Source organism: Dicentrarchus labrax, unplaced genomic scaffold, assembly GCF_905237075.1.
Source record: "Dicentrarchus labrax unplaced genomic scaffold, dlabrax2021, whole genome shotgun sequence".
NCBI lineage: Eukaryota > Metazoa > Chordata > Actinopteri > Moronidae > Dicentrarchus > Dicentrarchus labrax.
The window spans coordinates 25960610-25980281 of NW_026136719.1; the positions used below are offsets into that span (position 1 = coordinate 25960610).

The following is a 19672-nucleotide window of genomic DNA, read 5'->3' on the forward strand; positions in this document are numbered from 1 at the left end:
TCCCCCTGGCGTAGCAGTGGCTACCTCTGGGGGTGGAAGAGGAGGAGGAGGAGGAAGAACAGGAGGAGAAGAGGAGCCCCCTTGGCTCTCCAAGTCATGTGACGGCTGAGCTCAATATCTGAAGGATGGACCTCAGGCTGTGTATTTAGCTATCAGGTCATGAGCTCAAGTGTGTGTGTGTGTGTGTGTGTGTGTGTGTGTGTGTGTGTGTGTGTGTGTGTGTGTGTGTGTGTGTGAGAGAGAAAGAGTGTATATGTGGCCCCATACTTTTTTGTGTACTATAGGTGTATGTGCAGTACACACATACATGCATTCCCACTGACGACACAGCAGCTCAGTTCTCCAGATTCACCTATGTCTGCCGCAATACAATAGCTCCAACTATCTCTATTCTTCCCAGAAAGTTCCCATTTAGCACTTAAACAAGGCTTCAATATTGTGCCGCCTCAAAAACATCTGTCGGGGACTTGTGTGGCTACACTAATTACAAATATCTGCAGTAATCCGGCACCGATAAGAGAGTCATTACTCCACCAGACATTTATCACTATGGGATTGATGACCCATTTCAGAGGCAGCCTTTGTACAGGGAAGTGAAATCGCTGATATCCCTTTTATCCTACATCGCTGCTGAAGCCATCCATTCGTCAGGAGGCAAGCTAGTTAGAATTGTAATTAACAGCTATGGACTTTGGCCCTAATAGAATTTTTGCAGGAAACTGCAGATTGACGTAGGAGAGGACGGGGGTGGGGGGTGTTGGGTGGGGGGGTTTACTGTGTTTTTCTTTTCTTACTAATTGCCACTTGGAGTGGTTGTCTGTCGAGAAGGGCTGCTCTGCGCTCTGTCAAGAAAGTGCCATAGCAGCACTCCAGTTTCTCCAAATGCAGAATTTTGGTACATTTGTAAATATGTAAGCATAGCCATTAAGAGATGTGCATGCACAGGCACATTGCTTCAATGCAATAATCTGTCAGAGACACAAACACACATTCATAGGTCAAACATAAAATATGCACTTCCCTGCTCGAATACATAAGTTATGGGATTGCTCTGACTCTTTTTTATTCTCAAACACACTTGCACACCGACCCACCCACAGAGACACACATACACAGAGTGGCGCAGCAGATGATCACAGTAGGTACGGACTAAAGGTCTGGCCACCTGCCGGCCACGTCCCATCTCTGTAGCGGTAATGAACAGAGACAGCTTGGGGACCGCCCTGCGAGCTTGTCCCCCCTCCCAGTCTCCCTGCTTCAGGGCAGAGCTGGGGGCCCTGGGGTGACAGGGACGCCAGAGATGTTCCACACACTGACAGGCAGGTCTTACCTGGCCAACCTGCTGTACACATTGGCCTAGCGACACACACATAGGAACACACACAGGGGACAAACGGGGAAATACACAAAGACTTCCATGCGTGAGTGCTGTATAAACGTGCACACTGTAACTGTTCACATGTGCTAATGTGTACCTACACATATGCACAAAGTGAAGAACACACCCACACACACAAAAGCTGACCCGGTATAATTCCTCCAGCACACGGCTGGTGACAGGAGCAGCTGCGGCCGCTACGGCAGACAGATGAAATTTTCATAACTATCTCCTCCAACTTCCATCCTCACCTTCAGGATAATTTATGACCTGCCTGCCAGCCTTGAAGAGACAATATGCTTGATATGAAATGAAGTGTTCCAGCGGTGTAGGTTATAATTAACAGAGGAGGGAAGAAAGATGTGTGTATATTGAGTGGGAGGGGTGTGTGTGCAGGTGGGGTGGTTGTGGTAGATGGGGTGGAGAGAAAGGGAAAGGATGGAGCGTACGTGCATTCATGAATAAACATGTGTTTAAACACACACACATATATATAGATATATATACATATACATATATACACATTCCTTCAGTTATTTCTGTGATATAGACAACAGATAGCAACGACCCAAACCCAGCGCAGAAAGGTTTAACCTCTAAACACAATGTGAAACTTTACAAGCATTTAATATGCAGATTGTCTGTATGTTTACTTAGGTCTAGACTTAATAACTGACATCATTTTCTGCCATGGGTCTAGTTGTGCTCATTAGCTCACTTAACCACACACAAACTCTTTTTCACATGTAAAATATTTCAGCAAAGGAATCCTATATTGGTCAAATGTTTTAAGAACTGCTATCCAACCAAGAACAAACAGGATTCAGATGAGATAGACACAAAATGCTACACTCTTGCTGTTTGTGTGCCACACATCCTCACCTAATCATGCTCTATCAGCTCTCTGGGATGTTGGATTTGACCAGAAAGAATGTCCTGGTTTTTGTTACTACCAGTAAAACAGGCCCAAACCCATAGCCCCCGCCCTCTCCTTACCACATTGTCTTTTCCAAACACAAATCTTGTTTCCATATTAAAAAAAGCAGCATTTAATAGGCAACTGTCTCTGCAACAAGTGTGTTTAAATGTCTGTGGGACTTTTAATGACAGTTTTTACTCCCTTTCTGTGCCCCACTGCGTTGCCAAGATCTTACTGTGAAATGCATAATTATGAAACGACTGTTTCCATTAAAACCTGTAAGCAATTTAATGCATTTGTGCCTCAGTCAAGGATAAGCAGAGGAATTTAACAAAGAGAAAGTGTGATTCTGATTCCTGCCAGTTGCAAACCTTCCATTCCCACACCTAACCACGAAACGAGAGAAAGCATGTACCTCAACAGTTAATTACTGACTTGTTTGAGAACCAGGCAAGATAGCGGTAAGTGCATATTTACACGGGTAGAACTTGTTTGTACAGTAAGTAGAAGGTAAAGAAATAGCATCATCAGTCATCTTGTTCAAAGTACATTCCTGCAAGAATAAGACATTCACTGAAGTACTTTCCAGCCTGGGAGCTAACTAGGATGGGAGGGCGATTGCTACGGCAACAGCAGCTGTGAGGTTCTGCTGAGGTCAGGACATGTCATGCATAACTGACTGATTGCTAAACAGGGGCGGGTGCACGAGAGAAGAATTCATAATTTACAGTCAAGCACACACAAACACACACCTCACAAACACCCAAGCCACAGGCGATCTCGCTGCACGCATGTAACTGGTCTAAGGGACCACACAGACATGTTTTAGATAAAGACAGACAAATTAGACGACAGCGTCTTAGGCTAACCACTGCGCTTGCGCTAATTACAGGCTGGCCGGCGATGAAAGAGACAGATGACATGTACTTATTTGTTTTCTCCTCCAGTGCCCTGAACCAAGTAAACACAGCAATGACGGCAAAAGTAGGTGGTACAAAGAAAAAGACACGCAGACAACACAGATAGATAACATCGTTGTGGTATGAGAGTTCCATCCACCACACACAGGTGTGTGCCCACCACTGCAGTGAGAAAACCCCTGAGGTAAAGAGAAACAATGGCGCAGCCAGCAAAACTTTTGGCTGGCAACTCATGCCAAGGAAAACAGACTGAGCTAGCCCTGTCTGTACTGCTTGCAAAACAGCACCGCTGTTGTAGGGGTGATGTAAAGGCAAATGTGGGGCTGCTGTCTGGGCGATCTGATTAACCTGTCACCTCGGGTTGCAACTTACATCACACAGGCCTGGTTGACAGCCTGCCCAGACCTCCCGGCCGCCAACCAGTACTTTGGTTTGTGATGCCAGCCCCTAACACCACCAAACCTTGCTTAAACCTGCTTATTAACAGCTTATTGCCACATTCTCTTAACTGGACCTCCAGTTTCCATAACCCATCTACATAATAGCTAAGAAAATAATGGAATGACATATTGCCTACAATTGAAAATTTCAGAAAAGCTTTGCTAGGAATCTATGGGAACCTGTGCTACACCAATCCTTGGGTGTATAAAGAGAGTGAGCTGTCTATGGCATGATAGGAAACCCTGCAGTATGGCGCCTCCATTTCTTTGGCTTTAAGGAGGTCATTGACCAAATTAGACAAGGCTGTGGTCTGCCCATCTTTATTGTGGATACGACACTGACAATCTTTCCAATCCCATCTGGGACAGGGGACCTTCATTGTCTCCTAACTCCCTGCCCCACCCTAGTGCAGGAATCAGGGCGGGGTTTGTCAGGGATAGCACAAAGAAAATGTCAGCACTCCTGGAATTAAGTGCCAGCCAACGAAGGTCTCTCTCCTCCTTTTTCTCTATCTCTATGCATCTCCACAGGGGTGCAACTGGTAGCTGACATCACTAGAGGGGTCATCCCCGGCTGGGCACAGCCACGGCTCTCTGGCCCTTGCTGGCCCCCAGTGACCCTTGTTTTTGATGACAGACTGGGCTTTTTGTGTAGCAGCGCCCTGTCCAGGTGAGGACAAGAGAGGGCGACAATGGCAGGAAACAAAGCCGATGGATGCTGGGAGACGACCCTACGGGGTCATGGGTCAATCTGGACAGCTGAGTGATGAGTGCAGCTGTGGACACGTGGACCTCCTTCTCTGGCCTTTAGCTCTGCTTGCTATGTCAGCTGATGTTGCCTTTGTCTTGGGATAAAGACCTCACTAACTCTCAACAAGTTAGAGAAAAGTAATAAACACAGGCAACAGATGTACTACGCCATAGATTCAGAGTGTACAGCTATTATAGTGACACCCCAACCTATACGGTGTGGGTCAACTATGTCTTTTCAAAGGGTGACTGGAATGGAATTAGATAATAAAGGGACTTTTGACTTTAATGAATTATACATTTTAATGGTTGCCATTTTAGATGGAAATTGTCAGTTCAAAAAATAATCCAAAATAAAAACAAATGTTTAATCTACATGGAAAAAAAAGGAACTAGATTTTCTCTCATGGAAAGAGAGATGTATGTATTATGTATTATTTAAAAACACTAACTTGCAAAGAGAGAGAAAAAGCCCTTACATATATTTATTTGTGCAGTACAATATAACATACAATGTTTCAGTAGTACAGGTGAATATGATGCATTTCCAACCCCGGCTGCCACTGCTGCAGAATTAGCTGGCTCTCCCTTGTCACTTAGTATAAACCCAAAATGGTGTAAAACTGCTGAAGTTGAACTCTTTTTAGTAACTAACTGTCTGTGACACAAACGAAAAGGACTATTCTAAACCTAGCTATGTGTTACCACCCAAGCCCATTAAACAATGAACATACAAGTGTCTCCAAACTACAGCAATTCACACATCCTGAACTGTCCAACTGTTTCCGATGCCAAAGGTCATTGGCTGCTTACTCTCCTACCGGCCCGCACTGAGAGATGGGAGGACGGGGTTTGCCAAGTCATTCACAAACCCTGCTTTGGGTCACAAACACCTCCGCCTGTCTCTCCTCTTCTTTTCTCCTCCACAGAGGTGAGTTGGGTTTGCACTCTGTTAATCTTTCACTACAGGCCTGCTTGCTTTTACACTGGCCCACTGGAGAACAGAGGAGGGGAATGAAAGAGGGGTAGTAAAGGACGAGAGTGGATAAAAGAGCAGGAAGAAAAAGCCATAGAGAGGGCCAGATGGGCACCTTCACAGTCCATTTATCAAACCCAATGTGGCCCTCCCCTCCCCTCCCCGCTGCTCTCATGTCCTAAACCCCCATGTAATTCTGTAATGATTTTCATTATCATATAATGACCTTACAAAGCCTACAGCAGTTTGCATGGTCAGTACAAAACTCGCAGCTGTTCCCTTCAGTGTTTGCTCGCCGGCTGTGACAAAGCTTTTTTTTTTTTTTTTTCTGATGGTCAGAGCAGTGACCTCTAGGTGCTGGAAGGTCACCATGAGGTCACCCCATCCAGGGGGTTCAACGCTAACCACACTGTAATCATATAGAATCGAAATAGCATCACACCAAGTAAATACTGTAAGTAAATTCAAATATAGCACTTTTGAAAACAAAACTACAGAACACTGTTCGATTTTGTGTGCATGTACTCCTTCTTTACCTGTATTTGCATAGACATGAAACAAGATCTATGCATTTTCAAAACCTAATAATTCTAGTACCATCTCTATAGTTCTGGTGCAACTGGGATGTGCCATTTCCTATCCTAATAGACCTGTTCCCTGGAGGTTGTGCCTTGCTCTTCAATCTGCCCTTCCTGTGTGGCATACACAACTGCTCTGCTACGATACAGTCACCCACCCACATAATAATCCATCTATTTTCAGGGCACTCACGGGGCATTTACCAAAGGGACACGGAGGGCAGCATCTATCAAAGAATTCACCATGTGCATCTGGAAAACCCAGTTACCAGAAAAGCTCATAAGAATAAAAAAGCTCTCATAACTTTGTTGGCTCAGAGTGAATGAATGGACTGCTCCTGCTAGCGAGGCGAGGAGGGGCATCACTCACTCTGAGTGCCTATAAGTCACTTGTGAAGAACCACTGGTCACCAAGTCCAATTTCTCTTTCTTTCCTTCTTGCTAGCACTAAAAATGCCCCGGAGGCAGAAAATGGCAGCTAGCAGGCCCACGTTCCACTGCTGCTTTAACTGGTGTTTAAGAAACAAAAGTCAGCGAGAAACTTAATCAATCAGTGCTGGTTGTTTATGTTTATGTGCCTCTAGCAAGAGTCATCAATCATGCTTTTCCCCCTTTTTTCAATCCTTTTGCAAACATTATGTGCTGAATGGAAACCATGAAAACAAAAGGCAGTATTATGATAAAAGCCTGCCTGTTGCATATTGTGTGAAAACCTAATTAGGATGCCCAATAAAAAAAAAAGCAGCAAAATGAATCAGCAAATGAATTTCAAAAATCCTCTTTTGGTGAGTGCTTTTATGGAAACAAATGGAGGTTTGAATACATCCGACTGAAGTGAACTAAATTATCTCATTGTGTCTGTAATATACTTCCCTTTGTCTCTTAGTAGTATGCATAAAGAATACAAACTTTTTCTTCCTCCACAAAGAACAAGCACGGCTTAACTCTCATCAGCTGCGAATCTCTAATCAGTACCAGTTCGTCTCACTTAACATTGCACATAGCCATGTGTTTAGTTTTGTGTAAATGAGATCTGCTGACAGCCACTTGACAGGATGACCCCTGGCTTTTTTGTAAGTGGGGGCGGTGGGGGTTAGGGATAGACATTTAATGTGTGTAAAGGGAAGAGGAGGTATCAGGAGCAGCTGGAGTTCAAACATATTGTGTGAGACGCTCGCCCTCCTCCAAAACTAATCTAATCAGTCTTTCACTGCTGATAGAGTAAACGTCTATCTGCCCCGCCGACAAGGACCGAGCATTTCCTGTCCTGGTCTGTGATACTGGTTGTCAGGATCTTAGGGTGGCCTGAGCTAAGTCTAGGGTTAGAAGGTGGTAACATTGCATTGTGGGTGGTGGGGGAACCACGGTGGTGGGAGACAGTGCTGATGTTAGTTTGGGGGTGGGTGTGGTGAGATGGTTTCTAGCTTTCAGCACCTGAAGCTGGAATGCACTATCAGAGCAGGCCCTACATCAGAGTTGTGAGGCGGTGGCCGTTGACACAGCAAATCAAGGTGTGTGGAAACAGCCTGTTTACAAGGCTCATCTGGATGGGGCATAGCTAAGGGTCAACTGGGGGGGGGGGGACTCAAAACAGAGGGGGAGCATGGAAAGATGAGGGAAACAACACAAGTTGTGCTGGAAGTTTACATATATCTTTCAAAAGAAAAGCTGTTACTTTCAGGGATTTGTCAGTGGATACTACCCCTGGCACTTTTGGTTTCTCTAGGCTCTGGATCATGTCTGGTCCAACATGTGTATGTGTGTGTATGTGTGTGTGTGTGTGTGTGTGTGTGACACTGAGGTCAAACCTGTTGATAGAGATAATATGCAGTAAAACATATGTGAATGCTGATCTAGCATATACATGCATGCCAGCGTTTGTGTGTGTCCTTGGTAGTGCTGAGGGGGAGAGTGATAGAGAGAAGGAACAGCTAAAATAACACCATGTTTTTGTGTGTGTGTGTGTGTGTGTGTGTGTGTGTGAGGCCTTTCTTTATCTGAATGAATGGCCAGTGTTCTAATCCTTGTGCTCCCTGCCCTTATCTGGAAGGAAGGAAGTGACTGGGCTTATCCAAGACACACGTGTCGTTGTGATAGCTGTGATAGCTGCCAGGCCCAAGGACCACAAACAAACACCAACTACACCACTGCATATCTATGGAATTCACATCAGCTCTTTAGAGGGAATCACTGTCAATGCACACTGAATCAAAGTAGGACTAAAGTGACGATTCATGATTATTTTGCTTGATAATGTGATCACAATTATTAACCCAACGAGTCCCCACAATTTACGTGAGGCTTGCACTTAAAAACATTTGGTGTTACTCGCTATCATTCAGCATATCAATAGCTCTGATCCTGCTGAGCAAAATGAGCTAACACGCTTGGCTGTAACTCCTACCTCTCTGTTGTGTCCCATTTCCCTTAATGAGGTTTCACTTAATATTTGCCTCAGTTGTTGATTTGTCATGGTGCTCATACAACTACAATTTTATTAGCAGCCCACTGCAAACTGTATGAATACCTCTTGTATCTTTGTTAGGAAAACGGGGCATTTAAACTGAAACTTTTTATCTGTGTGTGATGGTGTTCCCATTTTCAATATGAGAACATATAAGTCAGTGTTATAATATGAGTCAGTGCTCATGCTTCATAGAGGGTCTTACTTTACCTGTCTCACACATCTGAGCTAAGGATTTATTTTTCGAGGACCAATGGAAGGAACAAAGTCGTGGTACATTGTGTTACCTGTCTCTCCATGTCTGCCTTTGCTGGTGTCTGTCTGTCAAGGCAGACAGCAGGGTTTCTGCCATCTCCCTCCTTCCCTCCCCTGCTTGGCCCTCCTCCTCCACTCTAGCCAGGAAGAGCATAGTCTGAAAGAGAAAAGCAGAAGCAGAAAATAGGTGCATCAAGTAAAACTAAATGAAAAGATGTGTAAATGACAGTATGACCTGGACCAGTGGAAAAATATGTCATTCAAGAAAAACTCAGCATCTTTATTTAAAGTAAATTCCATTTCCGATACAAAAGAAAACTTCTTAAAAGAGTGGCTAAAATTATATTTGGTTTAAAACCCACTACATCCTTGAGTAAGACATATCAAAACTTGACCCTATTAAATCTCCCCCTGAATATTAAACTGTGTGGAACTGAGTGGAAAGACTACCTGAAGCAATTCCCCCCATCCTCGAGCTTCCATCCTCAGTTTAGAAATTACACAGCTCTGAGCCAAGACTCCATTATAACATCCCTGGGACGGCGACATACAGTAAGTCTAGTATAAAGTCAGTTTCACATCAGAGGATGGGCAAATTACACCCAATATTAGAGTGTGAGTCAATTAATCACGTCCTGCACAGCACAGTGTAATGTGTGAGTATCCCCCTGTTGAACATGAATTACAGGCCGGCTTAAAGTGTGACGTGGCACATCAGTGTTAATCTGAGACATCCTGGCAAACCTTCGCCTCCAAGTCCTCCGCAGCCTCTAAGCTGGTTGAGAGGGAGTCAAATGAAAAAGGATCTGGCAGCCCAAATTAAATGCAGCGCTGTCAGCCACACTCAAATCCCTCTTTCTCCCTCTTCTTCTCTACCCTTCACAGACTCTCTCACTCTCTGAATATCCTTAAATGTCTCACCCCCTCCTTCTCCCAGCCTCTGAGAAGTGATGGATCTGTAACTCTGACTGACTCTGACGTCTTGTTAAGAACAGTCTCTTCCTGTCACATCCACCAGTAAAGCACGTTCATTTCTTCCCATTAACAGTCACTCGCCTCCCCAGTCATCCAACCCTTAAAAAACCCACAATGTAAGGGAACCTTCATTTCTTCTCCTCTCCTTCTTTTTTAATCCCTTTCTGACAATCCACCTGTCTGTCTTACTTCATGTAAAGATGGGTTTTATTGTCTCTGTGTGTATTTCCAAAGGAAAGGAGTGCGATTTGTAGACAGAGTAATGTGCTTACTTCCTCCACACCACACAGGACAGGTGTCAAAACATGTGGCCATGTGTGACTGATTACACCTGACTCGGAGAAGACACCAAAGATTACAGTGACCAGGAGAAAGCGGGGCTGGCTGCACTCCCTATGGAAACTGTACCATTCCGTTTGGATCAAACCCTGTCCTCCTGGAATGAGTGTCAGGCTAAGAAAGTGGCAGAAAGTGCATTCAGACTGTATCACCATCTCAGGTAGTTGACATCATATTGCCATGCTGGCCGTGTACGGTTTCATCGTTGCTGAAGAGCACGTGATTCGTAGCTGATCTGAAACCTGCTCTGACGTGCTTCTGAGCTCGCTTTCAGCTCTTCACATGGCCTGGCCTGGGCACAGAATGTGTATCAGAAAAGGAAACATTTAGACAAAATCATGTTTGCACATCAACACTTTGCTCTGAATTACAGCCTGTAAATATGTGGCCAATGCATGCAACAACATGCAACACGCATCAATGTTACCAAAACAGACGCTAACGCCTGCCAACCCGTTGGCGTATGCTCATCTTTTCCATTAAACACATTAAGCACAGCGATGACAACTTCTGCTTTGGGAGAGTGTGTGTACATTTGGCGGGTGTGTATACGAAAGCCTCTTTTTGTGTTTGTTCTCGGCTAATTTTTGTGAGTATAGGTGTGCCGCTAATGATGTGAATGTGTGCTACCAAGCCTCCTACCTATGAAAATGTGCGCATGTGTGTTTGCATGCCAGAGTTTGTGTGCGTAAGATCTTGTGTTCAGAAGACCTGGTGCTGAGAGAGGCCTTCAGGTTTAGCCACAGGCTGATCCCCAGGCCATTCAGATACCCCACTGGTTGTTTACTGGTCCAGCCCGGCCTCAGTCAGCCACAGCAAGACCACAGCCCTTTATCTCTAGGCCTGTGTTAAAACTAATCAGCCCCCTCTTTTCCTTCTGTTTACCATTTGATGACAGTAGCTATCCTCAGCCTCCACCTCTCTCAGCCTGATGCTGACCACAGATGTCCCCCTGACCCAGGCCACATCCTGAGGTGAACAAGAGGACAAGGAGAACCTGGGAATCTCCATCCCTGGTCCCCAGACCCCAAACTCAACCCTGTCTATTTAACTAAAGATTGGTATAAACATTTCCGGCCCTGTGCAGAAGCAGGGTAGGTAAACAAACACACAGCCAGGCTGAGGTGATATTTTGGTTGCTGGAGAGCAGGAGTGATGATAGCGTTCCAAGCGAAGGCTGGCTGGAGGGCAGCCTGGGGCGGCTCACTAACACCTCGAGCCAGGACTGTATCTTAACACCAACAAGCATCTGTCTATTCCATCACATAGCAACATGTCACTCATTCAACACAGAATAATAGAACGGGAAGATTGTTTGATGCTGCACACAGTCCAATACAGTGTACATCCCTTAAAACTTCACAGAATAGCTGTCATAGGTCACGTAATGCCTAAGAAGTGCTCAAAGGGAGGATGGTTAAAAAAAGATCCATGCAGAACTGAAGGTTTACACTCCATAAAACAGAGCTACTAGCTGACCACCAGAGTGTCTGAGAAACTGTTAACACCCTATGAAATGCTTTAGCTGACTTTAGACCAGGACTTTCAGGGGACCCAGAGCACTATTAAGCTCACTGGCACTCTCTTATATAGGAAACCTTTTCTGTCTGCAGGCCACAAAAACTACAAATCCCCAAATTTCTCTCCCTTTTTAATAGACATGGGTGATTTTTAGACTAGAATAGTCCAAATGATGGGCGATTAACTAAAAAGGTAGGTGGTAAACAAATGCACCACTAACACCAAACATAGCCCGGGTTTTGACTGGTGACTAGTGTTAATTTGCCACCATGCTGCCTCCACTCCTAAGTGAACCTCTGTCTGTCAGACTGCCAACCTCCACGCCTGTCTCCCTGCCACTAGCACGTGTAACAGGCTCAGCAGCAGGCCAGTAGACTCTTCTGTCTCTCTGTGTGCCAACACATCTGTGTACCCATATGGAGGCAGGCATGGCCCTAACTAGTAATCCATCCCGCCGTTTGTGACCGTTGAGCCACAACTGGGCTGGCTTTAACTCGTAGTGATGGCGTGCAAGCACTTAAAACCTCCACAAAATGTTCTATATTAAAAATTATATTAACTCCATTGAGGTATTTTGGGGGAAAATCCACATTTCAATTGGAGAGGACACTGACAACCTTCTGGCCATGGACCAATTGTGTGACTGATTTTGAGGACCTACATAGCGTCTGGAACATACCCAAATGGACTTCACTCTGCAGTAGATCAGATTTACACCTAAGAATAATACCAGGTGAATGATTTTGGGCAATACTTTAATATCCAGGACAGAGATCCACAGTTTCAAACGATAGCAATAGCCTGAGATTTGTAAAAATGAAAGATGTATACCTTTCTAACACCCCTGTGGTCAGTTCTGCCTCTTATTCCTCCCTAACGTGCCCAAAACAACAACTGGGTACCATTAGCAAGGTATGTCAAGCTTTAAGGTTTAACTCTTTTCTCCAGATCTTCAGACACTCCATTGACTTTTGCCACAGTTTAAACTCAGCTGCTCTGACATCTGATTTCACAGGACTTGGGAGTGGGAGTTGGACAGACATAGATGCCTCCATCTCCCTCTCCTCTCTAATACAAGAAACCAATATCACTTTGACCGCTGGTGGAAAAAGGCATCAGGCACCTTGCTCGGGGTAATGGATAGCTTCTGCTCACTGATATAAACAACTGGGGAGCTGTGATCCTGCCAGGGCCAGTTCCAGTCTGGACAAGGGATCTGTGTGTGTTTGCTGCATGCCACCGCCGAGTTACTTTGCTCTTGGGGGGGACTCTCCACCGGTGGAAAAATTATATTAGCCCAGGAAGAAATAAGCCCAGACCACATTCACTTTTCTAGTGACATCACACTTTAAGTCATAAAAAGTGTGTGTGTGTGTGTATGTGTGTGTCTGAGTTTTTTTCCTGCCGTCTGCCTGCTGTCACATGATTACAGGTGGTTCAAAATTGAGGCATATCTGAAATTAAATTTGTTCAGTTTCCATTACGTAAGATTGGTTGATAATATGTGTGTGTGTGTGTGTGTGTGTGTGTGTGTGTGTGTGTGTAGGGGGAAGAGTGAAGAGTATCAACATAGCTGGTGAGGATTTTCGCACAGACTTTGATGCACAGCAACTTTTAATATTATCAAAGAGGAAACAGTAAAGAAAATGAGAGAAGCAAGTTCTATGAAAATGTCTTTTATTTGTGTGTGCGTGTGTCTTTTGAATTATCTATGCAACTTTGAGTATGAGTATTGACTTTAGGGGTTTGTCGCAACACCTCTTTGCAGTTACTTGAAATAAATCATTTTAATAATAGAGAAATGTTAAAAGGCATATTATATAGTTTCTTCTATAAAGTATACTCAGCTTTTAGAATTTCTAAAAAAGATCGTATTCAAAGCCTATCTGTTTCTACGATAAAGCAAGATACTTCTAAGAAGGACACAGAGATTTTCTAATTTTATTTTTATTTGTGTGTGTGGGTGTGTTCTCGCAGTCTCCGTGGTGACAGAAACCAAGGCCTTTCTGCCAGATTGACCCTTGCAGGGTCGTGGGCACCATCAATTATGTCAGCCAGTAAAATGGGCTTTGCTACACACAGCAGATTATATGGAGTGTAAAACATTAGAAAAATGTGTCTGAAACATCAGAGTAACATGTTTGAAGTGACAATTGGTTTGGGGGTGGAGGGTAGGGGGGATAAAGGCACCAAAAAGGGAAGACCCCTGACAAGTGATTTTGTTTGAAGGCTTTGTAAGACCCTCAAGTGGGCAGGGATGCTTTCTATGGCTCCAACGGCACTCCATCTTCAGGGCAGAATACAAGCGGGATGGTGGGACATATGCTTTCCACAGGGTCAAATGAAGCAGAACTCACAGGCTTTTGTGGTGCTCCCCTTTTGGTAGTGAGAAGAAAAGGCAAATCTGTTGTTGGGTTGTACTCCAATGGGCCCACAAATATCACATAAAAAATCACCGACCTGTTTCTTGCGAGGCTTTTGTCTCCGTCTCATGATAAGGAGTGTGCATCCAGTTGGCCTTAATGGCTAAACCACATAGTTCTTAGTCTGAATGAGCTCACCAGCAGGCTGGGACAGAGGACCAACACACACACACACACACACACACACACACACACACACACACACACACACACACACACACACACACACACACACACACACACACACACACACACACACACTTGTGCAAACTCCTTACTGGTCTGGCAAGAGAATGCCTCATCCATCCATCACAAGAAAGCTTTGAGAGGTGCTTTGACTAATTCAGGACAATGAAGACAGAGCTGGACAGAGATGTTTGCGATGAGCGTGACACTCAAGCACCTTCTGCTCTGTTAAAACCCCCTTACTCTCTTTCAGTATATGAAAGCTGAGTCTAGATTCTAGCTAGATAGCAGATTGTGATCAGCACCTCACTCTCCTGCCAGTAAAAAGCTTTTTGCTGACTGGGGCCAAAGCCAGCCTTTCTAAGCCCCAGAGTTACAGTGTAACACACACTGCACCATACTTCAGGTCTTCAAAAATGCTAAACCAATAAAAAGGGTTTCCATCCATCTAGACACGCTCGCAGAGAGGAATTTTGATTTAGAGGGGGAATATGCCTGCAGGGGCTGAAATGTGCTGCTAACAAAGTTTTGATTGACTACAAGTAGTCTGAAGTGCAGTGATTCCTCAATTTTTTGCGTCTGGCTCAAAAATCTGGGGCTGCTGTTGCGAAACTAAACAGGCCCTCTTATATGTCTAGTCTGACATCAAATGTGAATTACCTATCGAGGTTCAGTGAAAAAGAAATATGTCTATGACTATGTCTAAAGAAGAAACGATTAGGATCTCCAGAATTACAGGTTCCCTACCCTAAAAATACTGTTTACTTTATTTAAGGGCCATAAGGTCTGTGCAAGATCTGCCATAGACAAAGCTGGATTTTATGGATGAAAAGGGAGTTGCAGTAGAGGGAAAGCCATTTAGATGAGCCAACATCTTAACATTTACATCAATTTATTTTGTTCGTGATATTATTTCAGATTTCAATTATGACAGCTCAATTATTTCCCTAATTTAAATCTCCTTACTTTGGGGTAATTCCTATAAGTACTGCTATTGATCATTCAAAGCACTACACATTATGTGACAAAAAACAGCAGTGTGTTTAATCTGCTGCATCCCTGTAGCTCAGTTGTGATTGGACTGGCAGCCTTGTTGCCTTAAACCATTCTCTCCACACTATGCGGCTATACAGTAATAGACAACAGTGCACACCATGAAGCAGGTAGCATATAACCGGATTATGGACTCACATACTCTATAAGATGCTGTCTACTTCAATCTGGCACAAAAATCAGTCACTCTTGCAGTTTCTACATTTAATACTACAAAAACGGTATGGTCTACAAAGAACCACTGTGGAGCATATTGATATAATCTAATTAATTAAAGGGAATTAAAAGTGGATACAGTGCACTTTAGATTGAGTTACATCATGTACTTAATTATTGCAATGAATCCAAAATCTATATTACATTGTATCTTGACATCAAACGGTTCAATCGTCTTTTCATGACATTTATGTTTGCTTATCGTTTGTATTCTGGGTTTAATCTTCCAACAAAATTGTAATGCTGTTCAGCAGGCTACTCTTGGGGATTTTTCAATCAATCTGTACTTTTAAATGCGTTAACATACCACAAAATCAAGATTGATTACCTATTTCAGTTGACTTAACTGAAAGGAACCAAAAAGAAAGAAAAGTATACAGAAGAAAGGAAAATATATTTTCAAAATCTAAGATGTATATTACCATTAACTTATACATTCACTATATAGTAGATGAGAAAAAAAACTTGTACAAACACTGAAGTAGCCCTTTGAATGTATTAATTCATTTCAAAACAAACCTTTAACATATGCTAATATGGTGTTATTACTGATTAAGGTTACTATTGCTACTAGTATCTGCTGGCTATCTGGCTATATGGTAATAATGAACAGAAAGATGATGTTAGAATTACTCAAGTGTTTCTAAACACACCTGATTTTCCACACATTTACACAGTATACTTTGTCCCCCACTATTGGGCTATGTGTGTGTGTGTGTGTGTGTGTATGTGTGATTGCTCCCCACCTAGGGAGGCTGATGAGAGCGGCTAAAAGGTGTTTATGAGACTGTTAGCCAGGAAAGGATGCCGCCCTGCAGCTCTCGCCCAAATAAAAGAACCATTTATTACATCTAACATGACCCTCTCATTACACACAAATAGGAATTAATGAGCGCTATATCGGGCGCTCCCAGTGGAGCGAGGCGGGGCCCACTAAAGGACTAGCGTTAATTACATTGTCCTACATCTCACCCATTTAACACCACCCATCAGATCGCTCTATCTGCACGGGAAGGATAGGAGGGTGAAGCGATTCACTACCTGGAAGGATGGCCGCTCTCAGCTTCCCAAGTGTGGCACAGCCTGAAAAGCTCGATATTTGTGAAATCTTAAGTTATAGCTGCTCCTGTCGCCCCCATCTGCTACTGCACTCTGCTGTTCCCTGTGACCTGTACACGCATGTATGTGACTTGAAAATGTTTCTATTTGTTTCTATGTGTGTACTTTCCAATCAAATTGATGATCAAAAATGATATATCATGGTGGGATTTCTTCTTTTCTTGACTGCCTGGGTCATCTTCATCAAGCTCATTAGTTTTTTCCTTTTGGTTATGAAAATATCTTTTGTCACCAACTATTATTATTGATCAGATGTAAGGATGCGGAAACACTGGTAGGCCTGGTTTACAACAGTACACACAGTACGCATGTGAGTTATCAGAGTCCAGTGAAAAAAAAGGAGGAAATTAAAGTTCTGTCAGATCTGTCAGAACGCTAATGTTTCTTGTCCAAGGTGAGTAAAAAAATTACTTTCATCAAAACTATAACAGACCCCTGGTTGTAAAAAAAAAATTTGATTTTCCATTCAGGCTTTACATGGGAGAGAACCTACTTTCCCAGAAAACACACATCTTAAGTTTGATCTGTGCTGGGTTGTCCTCTTCATACTGTACATGCCTCCTTTCAAAGGTGCACAAAAAAGAAGAAGCAAGGCATGGAACTTCCCAGAATGCTCCCAGGACTTGTACTTCCACTTGACTGTACTCACATCCGCTTGTTTACAGCATCAGCTTTTCATTTCTTTCTGGTTTATTTTCTCTCACACGCTCTGATTCCAACTTAAATCTTTACTGTTATCTCTCTATTCCTTTCACCTCTAAAAATGCCACACCATCCCTCCTGTTCCACCTCCCTAAACCTCCTCCACCTCCCCCCCAAAAAATGATATAATCATCATCAACAATCTTCTCCCACATTTCGTCCTTTTCTTCGCGTTTCTTCAAGCAAATAAGACAATTTTACACTGCCTTCCCATCAGGATCACCCCATTATCTCCACTCATTGTTTTCAAAGCAGGCTTTATGTACTTAAAAACCTCAACACGATAGCTGCTCCAGTGATTTTGAAGAATTAGCGAGGCACAAAGGTATTAAGTGGTTAGTATTTTGCTGTGCTAGTTGCAACAATCAAACAAAAAGCTGATTAAGGATCAAATTTCACATTCTCACATAATCGTTTTTATACCTTATCTTATACCTAAGGCTTCCTCAGAGACGAAAAGACTAAACGTGTCATTTGGTGAGTGATACCTAACTGTGAGGATTTTGACCTTTTTGTTTATTTTGTTTATTTTGTGTACAGTATATATCACCTTTTGACCTCAATACCAGCAAATGGCTGCCTTCATTCTCTCTGTTAGAACCTTTTTGTTCTATTTCTGACCATAATTAAGTTTTTGGGGTTTATTGTTCACTTTAAGGATCTATAGGCGGGATGGGCTGTTTTCATGTTCATTAATTGGCTTTAATTTTATGTTTCACTATGTGTGGGCGATTCGAAGCCACCTGAGACTGTGACTGTGATACGGGGCTGCACAAATAAATTCGAAATTAATTTGAGTTGACATGCAGGTAAACAATAATATGGATGTCAACTACAGCACCTGATGAGGAGCCAGATTCAGATTCAAATCACTGTAATAAAAGTCTGTGCACATATGAGCATGAGGCCTCTATTTTTATTCCCTCTGGCTTAGAGAGCTCAGCACCACATCTCAATGTGTGTATTGCTATTTCTGAACATGAGAAATATTGAGTGATAGACAAGCCGCGGCCATGTATTCAATGTGCAATAAGATTGATATTGTACTAAAATTACGTAAATTGAACGTGATTTTATGTATTTTCTTTGCATTTAGTGACAAATCAATGTGTTTTCTTGTGTCTGTGATAATTTATTTTACTCCACCACTTTGACACGACTGCCTGCGAGAGTAAACAATTACACCTGGATCAAAGTAGTGGAATAATTATATATCAAGCGCTGGTTAGTGGTGATGTCTCTAGTCAGCTATAAGAGGGGCGGGCTTCACTATGAGATGCTCTGAAATCTCTTTCATCTTTTTATACTTTCTCCCCCATCTAGGCACTTTTCAACGCACACACAAACACGCACACACTCACTCCCTCCTTGCATCTCTCTCTCTCTCTCTGTTGGTATGACACAGGAAAAAGCGGGGCCCTGCAGCCAACCCCGCCGTCCGCACTGAATGCGATTAAGCTGAGCAGTGATTAATCTGGGCTGCCCCATAATTCCTCTTTACCACTTTAATGGATGTTATCTCCCCTCCTCTGAAGGCTTATCTTGCTGATCGAGGCCAAGGATGAGGAAAGGGAGAGGAAGAGGAGGGGGTGACAATGGGTAAGGAGGGGGTGTGGAAAGAAATCAAACCAAATCCAGACAGAGGTAAGTAAAGGAATAAGTAAGTAAATAAGTAAGTAAATAAATAAATGCAGGGATTGAGGAAGCTGCTAAGCGGATAAAGCAGATCAGTCTCTGTAAAGTGCTCATTTGTTTTCTAAGAAGACGAGACAAGCCGCCTTCAAAGCCTGCTGATACAGTAAAAACACTGTCAACATCACAATTCACAGACAAACAAAATAAGTTATCCAAACTGCTGTCAATAAATATTCCCCACCCTCGTCATTGTAAAGAAGAGGTGTCCATACTGTAGCTGACAGTCACAAGTACAAAGACAAGAGTGCTTTCTCGATGAGCTCATTTTCTTTCATAAATGGCAGTGACTTAAAACAATGGCACTGATTCATTTGTTGTTTCCACGTCATGACATAAAGTCAACGATGATGCTCCTCTAATACATTCCAAATCCATTCATTCACAGCTCCAAAACAAGTTTGCTCAGGTCAGAGTCTATTGTTGGAATCAAAACGTCACATATCTCAACACCTTAGCTTTCAGGTAACTCAACTACACCCTGTTATTGAGAAATAATTACACACATACATGAGGAATTGTTTTAATCATTTTAAATGAGAAAGTACCCCACAAGGAAAAGATGAGCTGGTGTTAGGCACTCTTTACTGACAGACACTAAACGCACTGAACATTTAAAAAAATGATGATTGTGTGTGTGAATAGGCAACTTTTATTCTACTATGTATCAGATAATAACTGAATATTGTAGTAATACAACATAGCTTCAAAATAAATCCATGAAATGAGATGTAAAAATTTAAATTTCAAAAACTCACTTACATGT

The 19672-nt window shown here is 43.1% G+C and overlaps 1 protein-coding gene across 1 annotated transcript in view; it reads right to left on the reverse strand.

The window, feature by feature from the left end:
* fto (FTO alpha-ketoglutarate dependent dioxygenase) overlaps positions 1 to 19672 on the reverse strand; it is a 115498-nt gene that overhangs the window by 54744 nt on the left and 41082 nt on the right. Inside the window, exon 8 of the mRNA XM_051379407.1 lies at positions 8713 to 8837. Within this exon, the coding sequence (XP_051235367.1) occupies positions 8713 to 8837 (125 nt within the window). The remainder of the gene's footprint in view (positions 1 to 8712; positions 8838 to 19672) is intronic.